The sequence below is a fragment of the Mesoplodon densirostris genome, chromosome 3 (assembly GCF_025265405.1).
Source record: "Mesoplodon densirostris isolate mMesDen1 chromosome 3, mMesDen1 primary haplotype, whole genome shotgun sequence".
In the NCBI taxonomy this organism is placed as follows: domain Eukaryota; kingdom Metazoa; phylum Chordata; class Mammalia; order Artiodactyla; family Ziphiidae; genus Mesoplodon; species Mesoplodon densirostris.
The window spans coordinates 154,925,186-154,936,589 of NC_082663.1; the positions used below are offsets into that span (position 1 = coordinate 154,925,186).

The 11,404-nt window shown below is 55.6% G+C and overlaps 1 protein-coding gene across 4 annotated transcripts; it reads left to right on the forward strand.

Moving 5' to 3' along the window:
* Nucleotides 1-402: 402 nt before the first annotated feature.
* B4GALT7 (beta-1,4-galactosyltransferase 7) lies at nucleotides 403-10,907 on the forward strand. 4 transcript variants are annotated; one of them, XM_060094903.1, is made up of 7 exons: nucleotides 469-548; nucleotides 2,675-2,753; nucleotides 4,213-4,575; nucleotides 7,912-8,155; nucleotides 9,244-9,327; nucleotides 9,594-9,698; nucleotides 10,235-10,907. In XM_060094903.1, the coding sequence occupies exons 3-7, from the start codon at nucleotides 4,331-4,333 to the stop codon at nucleotides 10,388-10,390; spliced, it is 834 nt and encodes a 277-aa protein (XP_059950886.1). In that variant the 5' UTR covers nucleotides 469-548; nucleotides 2,675-2,753; nucleotides 4,213-4,330; the 3' UTR covers nucleotides 10,391-10,907. The 4 variants fall into 4 exon arrangements, with proteins under 4 accessions (XP_059950883.1, XP_059950884.1, XP_059950886.1 ...); XM_060094900.1 differs by lacking the exon at nucleotides 2,675-2,753 and having other exon boundaries at nucleotides 403-548; XM_060094901.1 differs by lacking the exon at nucleotides 2,675-2,753 and having other exon boundaries at nucleotides 403-548; nucleotides 7,930-8,155.
* The last annotated feature ends 497 nt before the right edge of the window (nucleotides 10,908-11,404 follow it).

Genomic DNA, 11,404 nt, shown 5'->3' on the forward strand with positions numbered 1-11,404 from the left:
CTTGGGGTGTCACTTGAGGTATCAGGCTGAACACAGGACTGAGCCCTGAGCTTGGCCCTGCCGCCCTCCAAGCTCGTTGGGGAGGAAGAATGCACTTGGGTTGACGGCAGGACTACTTAGACGCCTTCCCTTGGGAAGAGGAGGAAGATGCAGATTATCCCAGAGCGCTGGTTTGGAAGTCTGGAGTCTATAGGTCCAGTACAAGCCCATTGACTTGAGCCCTCTCCGGGGCCTCAATTTCTCGGGATGTCCAGCGGCCCCCGGAAAGCAGATAGCAGTTCAGGCGGTTGGAGCGCTCGCGTGTTCCTCTGGAGGCGGAACCTTTGATGCCTCAGCTCCGGGGAGCAGACGGCGCGGCCGGAGCGGCGGACCCTGTGGACCGAGGGGCGGGGCGGACGGGCTTGGGCGGGGCGGGAGGCGGAGGCGCCGCGTAGGCCGGGGAGGCCGGGCCGGCCCGGCTGGGAGCTTGAGCCCCATGAGCCGCCGCCTCCCCCCACGATGTTCCCCTCCCGGAGGAAAACGGCACAGCTGCCCTGGGAGGACGGCAGGTGAGCGGCGGCGGCCGGCCCGGGCCCCGTCCTCCCGGGTGCCGATCCTTTCCGGGCCGCCCCGCGGAATCTAGGAGCCCGAGGCCGTCGCGTCTCCGTCTCTGCGGGGCTCTCTGAGGGTCTGTGGTTCTCCTTGTGGGTCTCTCTCTGTATTTGGGTCTCTGTTTCTCTCTATGTGGGTCTCCGTCTCTACCAGTCTCCGTCACTCAGCAGGTCTGTATTTCTCCGTTGACTTCCCTTTGTGAGTTTCTGTCCCTCTATGCGAGTCTCTCTCATTATGGGTCTCTGTGTTTTCCCACTGGCCTCTATTTTCATGCGGGTCTCTGACTCCGTTGACCTCTCTCAGTGGATCTCTGTCTTTCTGTCTATCCCTGGTTTCAGAGGGTCTGTATTCCGTCTCTCTGATCTCTGCTTCCCCCATCACATCCCTGTAGCCTCAGACGCTACCCTCCCTCCCTCCCTCGTGCTTCCCCCTTCTCTGCTGATCGCCCAGAAGAATATACCAGACAGAAGCTCTATGCTCTGCCTGGCTGGCCACTGCCTCGCCGGGACTAAGTACTCCCGGCGTAACGTTAGTTCATTTCCGGTGCAGCTGTACTTGAATGTGGCCTGCCCCATGTGTTAGGTGTGAGGTTGACCCAGACCTTATCTAGAGATTACCACTAGAGCAGAATGGGGGTGGGGGGTGGGGGAGAGCTATTTGGCCGTTTAGATTGGGAAGGACTCCCACACTTCAGTCTTGAGATGTACCCCCAAAACTCTTCTCACCCAGAACACATGATAGTGGATCTACACCTAGTGAATGACACCTCTTTCCCTTTTCTCTGTTAAGTTTGCCAGGTGCCAAAAGACTTTGGAATATAGTGGGCACAACTCTTTATCGTTAGGAATTTTTCAGACTTGGTGCTGCAGTAAGAAGATAGGAATATAGTAGAAAGCCTGGACTGTGGATTTAGGCCTGGACAGGAATCCTCTTTAATAGCCATGTGACCAGAAGCATACTTAATCTTTCTCCTCAGCTTTTCCATCTCTGAAACAGAGATCATAATATCTACTCTGCAGGTCTATATGAGGATTAAAGGAGATCACATATATAAAACTGTTGACACTATGCTTGGCATAGAGAAGGTGCCAGTTTTCTTCCAGTTAACTTTTGCAGTTTGGAGGTGCTGTAACCAGAGCAGCGGAGTATTCAAACCTGTATCACTAAGCTTTGTGTGAGGGAAGAAAGGGAAGGTTATGGAGGAGAATTTCCATTTCCTAATTCCTTTCCATAAACTTTTGGAACACAAGCATGATCCCACAAAACTTGTATCATTTCATGCTTTTGACACAGGGGTACAGAGATCCATGGAACAGATGCAGATAATGTAGCAATTAAAGAGTGCTGGCTCTGGAAACAGCCTGTCTGACTTTGAATCTTACTAGCCTTGGACACAGATTGATGAATGAGAGAAAACCTCATCTGGTCGGCCTCCCCACCCCAGAAACAACGATGGCCTGGGCCTGGTAGCAGCTGAGACTGCAGATCTGGAGTTTGCCAGCAGGTGGCACCAGAAGCAACTGTTCTCAGTGTCCACTGTCCTGAGGAACTGGGATTTCAGCTCTGAATTCAGTTGTTCAGTGATTTGGGCCCTTGCAGCACAGGAAGAGAGTGCTCATGGTGACGTGATCCTGGTAGGAAGGGAAAGCTGGATGGAGGGAAGAGCACGTGAAAGTGCATGGAGTGCCCAATCCATGCCATACCCCTGGATAATGGTCACTGCTGCTTCCCCTGAAGGTGGGATGTTTCCCCATGTCCATCTCCCCGGTCTCTACCCTACCCCAAGAAAGAGCCCAGAGGGAGAATCTGTAGAGGTTCCAGCCTTCCCAGGCCACTAGGAGGATTGGCTTCTGCTCCTCCCCCGCAGAAACCCCCACCACAGGACAAGGTGGGGTAAGTCAGAAGCCCTGCAAGGGTGTCCTATCAGTCTCCCCCTCTGCTGTGTGTGGGGCCTGGGCCTGGCTTCAGGCCTGCTGGCTACCAGATGGGCAGTTGTGCCTCTAGAGAGAGGCAGGAGTTGGTCTGGCTTTAGTGTGTGACAAGCATGCCCTGAATGCTTGAACCCTTCCTTTAACTCACTTAGCAAGCCCTCTGCTGTATGACTTGTGCTAGAGCCACAGCTGTGAATCTGATTGCCTGTAAGAAGACAAGCACGGACACAGGTGATTACAAAACTCTTAAGTGCTTCAAAAAGGGCAGGACCAGATACCATAGGAACACAAAGGAGGGAGGGAGTATGTATGTCCGTTTGTGTGCACGTGGGGGTGGGGGGTGGCAGTGCTAGCCATGACATTGACGTTTGGCCTTGAAGGATCAGTGGGGTGCTTCCAGGCAGATAAAATAAGGAAAGGCATTTTAGGCAGAAGCAGTGGACTGTGTGAGGGCTAGAGCAGGAAGGAATATGGTGAGTGGAGAAACTCGGAATTGCCCAATGTGTAGCACTGGGTGAGTAGCAAGGGAGCAACTGGAAATGGGACCAGGTCACAGAGGGGTTTGACTGTCAGGCCAAGGAATTTGGCCATCATCTTATAAACAGGAGGATCATCCATGAGATTGAAGGGGTCTGAGCAGGGCAAGGACCAGATGAGACTTGGGCTAAAAGACAGGCAGTGGGTGAGGAAGGATCAAAGGGCGCTTAGGAGGTAGAATCTATATGACCTGGTAGCTAATTGGTGACTCTCAGAGGTTATAAAGTAGATTGCTGATTATTCTAGAATAGAGGAAGCTTCCCTTTTCTTGGATTCCTTAGTTCCTCCTTCACTGCCCTCAGGAACTTCCAGAGAGAGGGGCAAAGAAACCAGGTGAATTCCACCCATTTCTTTGTATTTCATAACCTGAAAGGCAGTCTCTCCCAGCACTACCTCAAAGTCTAAGATATTCCGCTGTTTTTCCAGCTTCTGAAATGAGCCTGGGTGCTGTTCCCAGCCCTCATCTTTCCTTCCCTCTCAGTCTCTCATCCCTTGTCACATGGGCTGCCCTGGACTGAAGCTTTGACACGCATTCAGTGAACTGCCTTTGTTGGTTTGGGCCTCACATTGGTTTGGGGGCAGACCTAATCTTCTCAGAGTAAAGACTGGTCTTTTCACTGGGACTGAAACAGGCACATGCCCCTGTTTGGGGGAGCTTTCTGGTCTGAGAAACAGGATGAAGCCAAGCTTTCTGATGAGGGTGAACCTGCAGGGGAGCAGGTGGAAGGCAGCGGGTGGGGTCTCTAAGGCGGGCTTCTGCCATCAGCTCTGGACATGAGCCATTGTCTTGGGGAGGGGCACGTGCAAAAGACAAGGAGTCTTGTCTCTGCCCTTCAGCAGCTCTTGGTCTGGCTGGGACTCAGGCGCAGAAGGTAAGAGAGCACTGAGGAAGTGGGGCAGCTCTGAGACCTGTGAGTGTGTGGAGGGCCTTCTGGATGTAGGGGGGGCTCAGGCTGAGCCCAGAGCTCTAAGCAGGATTCTGACGCATGGCGGCAGCTTGAACAAAAGCACTGAAGTTGCTTCTGCACTAATTCCCGGGCGCTTGGGGCAGACCCGCCACATGCGCCTGACTTGCGGGAAGCCAGAGAAGGGGTCTGTCGCAGCACCTTGGCTCAACCTTGCCCTTCTGACCTGCTCCCTGTTCTTGTCCCAGGTCCAGGCTGATCCCCAGCGGCCTCCCCCGGAAATGCTCCGTCTTCCACCTCTTTGTTGCCTGTCTCTTACTGGGCTTCCTCTCCCTGCTCTGGCTGCAGCTCAGCTGCTCTGGGGACATGGCCCAGGCAGCCAGGGGACAAGGACAGGAGACCCCGGGCCCATCCCGGGCCTGCCCACCAGAGCCACCCCCTGAGCACTGGGAACAAGATGAATCATGGGGCCCCCACCGCCTGGCAGTGCTGGTGCCCTTTCGAGAACGCTTCGAGGAGCTCCTGGTCTTTGTGCCCCACATGCACCGCTTCCTGAGCAGGAAGAAGATCCAGCACCACATCTATGTGCTCAACCAGGTGGACCATTTCAGGTAAGGACCACCTCCTGAGCCAGCACCCAGTCACCTGGGCCTGCTCCCTTTCCTGACAGCAATCCAGTACCAGGTGGCCCAGGCCCATGAAAGGTCACCCAGGGCAGCAGTGAGAGGGTGGGAGGTGCTAGACCCCTCTCACTGGGTGTGACAGGAATTTGGGGGGAGGGTTTGGGGCTGGGGAGGCCCCTGATCTGTTTTCCATTTCACAAGTGTCCCTGTGGCTGCTGTATGTGTCTGGGCCGTACCAGGACAAGAGGGGAAGCAGGGAGACCTGTTGGGCAGTCATTGCAGTCACCTGAGCTGATGGGAGCTCGGGCAGCGTGGCAGAGGGGTGGAGAGGAGTGATGTGGAGGAAGCGCACACAGCGCTTGCTGGCGGATTGGCTGCGGAGATTAGGGAAAGGGAGGGTCAAAGCCATGGCTTAACTTGTTCACAGTCTGGCATTATCCTAAATTCCTTGCCCTCACCAAAAACTGCTCCCCTCCATGATCACAATCCAAGCATCTCACACTCCACCCCCACCTCCTTTCCCTCCAGCTCGCTCCCACTGGGAGACGTGGACCCAACAATTCGTGGACCCTGCCAGGCCCTTTAGTGCACGATCCTCCCAGTGTTCTCCATCCTCCTTGTCCTTACTTTCTCCTGACCTAACTTGGATTCCACGGTCCTTGGTGAAAGTCACTCCCTCACACGCACCGCAACTCCCTTCCACTTTCTCCCTGGCACAACTCCCACCGATGAAACTCAACTCTGCCTGCTACACACCTGCACCTGGCAGCTGGATGTAGCTGGAGACACTGCTCACTCATCTCCCTGACAACGAGCCCTGGCCCAAGAGGGCTCTCATTCCCCTGGTCTGCCGCCTCTCCCCTCCACGGCAGCCTTGCACACCCGCTCCTCTCCTCACTCCTCCCTATCTTCACCTTCAGCCAATTACTTTGCTTCCTATTTGAGAAAACAGAATCAACTGGAAGAGAACTAACCCAGGTCCCCACGCCCGGACTCCTTTCACAGCTTCTGTGCAGGTGTCCTCAGCTTCCCACCGCCTTGCCCGAGGATGCCCCTCCAGGGCCAGCTCTCCTACTCGGGCACTGGGTCCCTCTTCTTTTTTTTTTTTTTTTTTTTTTTTTTTTTTTTTGCGGTATGCGGGCCTCTCACTGTTGTGGCCTCCCCCGTCGCGGAGCACAGGCTCCGGACGCGCAGGCTCCGGACGCGCAGGCTCAGCGGCCATGGCTCACGGGCCCAGCCGCTCCGCGGCATATGGGATCCTCCCAGACCGGGGCACGAACCCGTATCCCCTGCATCGGCAGGCGGACTCTCAACCACTTGCGCCACCAGGGAGGCCCTGGGTCCCTCTTCTACTCTTCTACTCAAGGACATCACTCCAGCCATTGGCTCTCTTCTCTCCTGCATGATCCATTTCCCCCCCTCCTGGAGTATTCAAATCAACAAACATACTGAAGTCGCCCCCATCTAAAAAGAAAAAAGAGACCCCCGCTTGATCCCATATCGCCCACATCTATTGCCTCTTTCCTTTGCTCCCCTTTCTAGCAAAACTCCTTCCCTTTCTCCCCCCTCGCTCTCTCTTGAACCTATTCCACTCAGACATTTACCCTCATCATGACATTGAAACAGCTGTTGTTGACATCACCAATGAGCCCACCTTGATAATCCAAAGCCCAGTTCCCAACCTTCATCCTATCGACTTCCCGGCAGCATTTGCCAAGTGGATTACTTCTTCCTTCTTTTTTTTTTTTTTTTTTTTTTTTTGCGGTATGCGGGCATCTCACTGTTGTGGCCTCTCCCGTTGCAGAGCACAGGCTCCGCACGCACAGGCTCAGCACGCACAGGCTCAGCAGCCATGGCTCACGGGCCCAGCCGCTCCGCAGCATGTGGGATCTTCCCGGACCGGGGCACGAACCCGCGTCCCCTGCATCGGCAGGCGGACTCTCAACCACTGCGCCACCAGGGAAGCCCTGCTTCTTCCTTCTTAAAACACGCTCAGTTTGACCTTTGGGACAGCGCTCTGCTTCTCTTTCCTCTCTGGCCACCTCTCCCCACCTCCTTTGCTGGTTCTGCCTCATCCCCCTGATCTCTCAGCCTTGGTGTTCCTTGGGGGTGAGTGCTCGGGCACCGTCTTTTCTGGCTCCAGTCGCTCCCCAGGGGATCTCATCTAGTCTCAAGACATCAAATCTCATTTCTACCCTGATGACTCCCAAGTCTGTATTCCCAGCCCAGACCTCTCTCCTGAACTCCAGACCCATATATCCAGCCAGCTGCCTGTGCAGCCCTCTGTTTGGTGCTCTCAAGAGGCATCTCAAGCTTAACACGATTAAAACTGAATTCCTGACTTCCCACCTGTCCCTGACCTTCTGCCCGCTTCATTTCAGGAAATGGAAACTCCACACTCCCAGCTGCTCAGGCCAGGAAACCTTCGGGTCATCCTCAACTCCTTTCCCCTCACACAACACATCTAGTCCATCAGCAGAATGCATCTAGAATCTGCCCTCTTCTCACCGTCTCCACTGCCACCTCCCTGAGTTAAGGCATCATCATCTCATGCCTAAATTATTGTAACAGCCTCCCAACCTGTCTCCCTGCTTCCACCCCTCACCTTCCAGTCTCTTCTCAACACGCCAACTAGAGTGATCCTGTTAAACGCTGAGTCACAGCACATGATGCCTCTGCTCTAAGCCCTTCAGTGGCTCCCCATCTCATCCAGGGTCAAAGCGCAAGTCCTTCAGGGGCCTGTCACCCTCTGACCTCATTCCCTGAGACCTGTCACTCACTCTGCTTCACCACATTGCTATCTGCTCCTGCCTCGGGCCCTGGGAGTTGCTCTTCCCTCTGCTTGGAGCCCTATTCCCCTGATTTCCATAGGGCTCATTCCCTCAGGCCTTCACGTTCTGCTCACATGTCACCCTGTTAGGCCGGCCCTCCCTGACCACCTCCTCTAAAAGGACAGCCCCCACCCCCACAGCATGCTTTATCCTCGTCACCCTGCTTTACTATTCTTCTCAGCACTTACCACTCCCTGGCTTGTTACATATTTACTTACTTGTTTACTTTTTTCTCTTCTTATTAGAATGTCAGCTCCTTGAGGGCTTTGCTTTCTCACTGCTGTATCTCCAGTGCTCTGAATAGTTTCTGGCACATAATAGGTGCTCAGTAAACATTTGTGAGACAAGTGGAGGGGCAGATGTGCAGCCGGGCAGACCCACAATGAAGTCGGTGTCAGGCTGGAGGGCAGCATGGGTACTGGGGGTGGGTGCTGTGGAGGACGGGCTCTCACGCAGAGATTGGGGGAGAGCAAGCTCACTGCCCCTGACCCAGCCTCGGTGCCCTGCACAGGTTCAACCGGGCAGCACTCATCAACGCGGGCTTTCTGGAGAGCAGCAACAGCACAGACTACATCGCCATGCACGACGTGGACCTGCTCCCTCTCAACGAGGAGCTGGACTATGGCTTCCCAGAGACCGGGCCCTTCCACGTGGCCTCCCCGGAGCTCCACCCGCTCTACCACTACAAGACCTACGTCGGTGGCATCCTGCTGCTTTCCAAGCAGCACTACCAGCTGGTGAGGCCTGGCGCACGTGCTCTGCTGAGAGCCAGGGAGCGTCCACCTGGATGGGGGCAGTGGCAAGAGGAGCAGCATTTCTAGGGCCCAGCAGATGGAGGGTCCTGCTTGGGGAGCCCAGGAGCAGCCAGAGGCATGAGAGAGGAGCAGGACCAAGCAAGCCAGTTAGGGAGGGTTCTGCCACAGCAACAGAACCCCTGTACAAACTGGCTTCAGAAGCCCTGGGGTTCGTTGCCTCTCAAAATGGAAAAGTCTGGGTGGGGCTGTCTTGCCCAGCCTCTCAGATGATGTCACCAGGACACCATTTCACCTTCCATCTCTCAGCTCTGCCTTCTCTAGACTGGCTTTATTTTCAGATGTTCAGGGTGCAAGGTGGTGGTTGTAGCTGCAGCCTGCATCCGTCTAGGCCCAAGTCCAGTGGAAAATGGAGCCGCCTGTTTCCAACAGCCCAGACAGGAGACCCGCAGCTGCCCCATGCTGGCTCTTGATTGGCCTGGCTTGAGTCACAGGTCTATCCATGAATCGGTCACTGTGGTAGGGGGTGGGAGTGGGTGGTGGGGTGGGAAGAACTGAGTGGCTTAGACCACCTTCTCTTGCTCCTCTCTTCAAGCTGTGGCTGAAGCTAGCTTAATGTAAATAAAGCCTGAAGTTAGATGGCAAAAATTGATGTCTGCCATAGACCCCACCGTCCCTCTCCTGCACAGAGGAAGAGAGCAGGGCAGAGCCCCCTCAGGAGAAATGGGAGTATGGGGCCAGGCAGAAATAGAGTAGCAGTTGGCACTTGTTCCCATCATTAGCTCTCCAGAGGTCTCCTCCCGCCAGTCAGACATTTTTGAGAAACTAATCATCTCGCACAAATCCAAGGCCCCATTAGAACAGGCAAAGGGACTGGGATGTGCTGACTATTCCCCCAGTACCTCAGAGGTTGTGGGAACTGAAAGCATCTGAGTGCACATTCAGAACTGCAGGGGAGGAGGAGGAAAGGGGGCCTGGCCTGGCCCAGCTTGGGCTAGGGACTCCCGAGTGGTAGGAGACCAAAGAGCACCCTGGGAGGATGGGGCAAGTGACATATTTTGTCTTTGTGTCAGTGCAACGGGATGTCCAACCGCTTCTGGGGCTGGGGCCGTGAGGATGACGAGTTCTACCGGCGCATCAAAGGAGCCGGGCTCCAGGTAATGCTCCCCCACCGCCCCACCTCTTCAGCCATCATGGCTGCCCTGAGGTTCCTCTCTGCCCTCAGATGAACTTCCTGGGGCTGGGAGATAGCACCCCTGGTTCTGATCCCCGCCCTGCCCCCAACTAGCACACCTGTCCTGAAGAATGGGAGTGCAGACCCCTGCCTGTGGGCTATGGTAGGCAGTGGGACCCCAGAGGACTAGTGCTGAGGGCCAGGGCTCCAGGAGAGGCAGCCTGATCCAACTTCCTTTGGTCTCCTTAGCTTTTCCGCCCCTCGGGAATCACAACTGGGTACAAGACGTTTCGCCACCTGCATGACCCAGCCTGGAGGAAGAGGGACCAGAAGCGCATCGCGGCTCAAAAACAGGTACTGGCTGGTCCCTTGATCGGGGATGGATAGGTGGTATATGGGGAACCAGCAGGCCCAAGCATTTCACCAAGTTCTTCTTGGGCCCAAGTGGTCCCATCCTCCCCTGCTTGGCCCAGGTCAGCCGTTGGCATTCTGCTTGGGCACCATACCCTCCTCTGGTGGCTGCCGTGGCCCCTGGGCTCTGTGGGTCAGCCGAGATCTCAGGGTCCACGCAGGCTGTGTGTGTGTGGGGGGGGGGAGTGGGGATGGGACTCAGCTGAAGGTGCCAGAATCCTAGGCAGACCTGGGATACAGGAGTCCCCATCCCTCAAATAGCCTCTTCTCTAGGAGCCAGATTAGTTCAACCGGAAAACTCCTGCTGTCCTGCTGACGAGGATGTGTAGCCATGGGCGAGAGACTTCCCATCTCTGAGCTTCCCTTTTCCCTGTCTTCTGTGGGGATCACAGGACCTCTGATGACAAGGTTGTGGGGGATCAGTGGACAGCTGGCACTCACAAAGCCCTGAGTACATGCTCTCCCCCTTTTCTTCCCAGGAGCAGTTCAGGGTGGACCGGGAGGGAGGCCTGAGCACCGTGAAGTACCGCGTGGACTCCCGTACAGCCCTGTCTGTGGGCGGGGCCCCCTGTACTGTTCTCAACATCATGTTGGACTGTGACAAGGCTGCCACCCCCTGGTGCACATTCAGCTGAGTTGGCTGGACAGCAAGGAAGCCTGTGCCGACAGGCCACACTGCTACTCAAGCCCAGGACAAAGCCTCAGGCCCTGGGCCCAGCTCCAGTAGGACGTGGAGTGGCCTGAAGCAGTGGACAGCAAGCTACGTGTTTGCAGCAGCCCGGCCCCCGGAGGCAGGCTTGAGCCAGGAGAGGACACACGCAGGGTGCCTGGGCCGCTGCCAGCAATAAACAGTGATGGAGAGAGGCTGGGACGTGGTTTCCAAGTGAGACTCTCCACTCTGCCTTCCTGCTTGCCCTGCCCTACCCTCCTTTGTGTGCTGAGATCTGCAAGATCTTGTTCCTTCTCCTGGACTGCCAGGCCACTGATGTGGGTGGCAAGGGCCATCAGGAGGGTTAAAACTGCAGAGACCAGTGTGCAAGCCCCACAGAAAGGGAGCAGCGGAGACCAGCTCTAGCTGGCTGTCACCCTGAAGGAGTGTGGGCCTGGCGTTGCCAGATCTTCTGATTTTTCAAAAGAAAGTAGAATTCTGGATTCTTGAGTGAAATTGGTAAATTTTTAAATGATACCAACTAATTCAAACTTTTAACCAGTATGGCAAGCCAAACCAAATGTGTTTTGAACCACCAGTTTGTCACCTGTGGCTGAGGGGAAGGGGATGGGGCAAAAGATGACGCTTCTCTTAGTTATAAGCTGGCAAGGAGTTGGGGCAGGGCTGGGGAACACGAGGCCAGGGGAAGCTCAGGTGGGAGAGAACCCCAAGGCACAAGGTCCCTGCTCCCTCCCTCAGCACTCCAGGCTCCGCTGCCCTTCTGGACAGTCTGACCACTGCCAGGCTCTGGTGGGCTCCGACTGGAAGGGGTGCTTCATACTGCCTCACTGAGATGGACAGAAATAGATCGCAGGACTGGACTGAGGGTAGGCAGGCTGCATCTGCAAAGACTCACTGGGTCATGGCTCAGGGAGGGAAGACCATGTTTCTGAGGCGGGAGGAAGATGAGAAGTAGGAGAACCCCTCGAGTATTCCCACA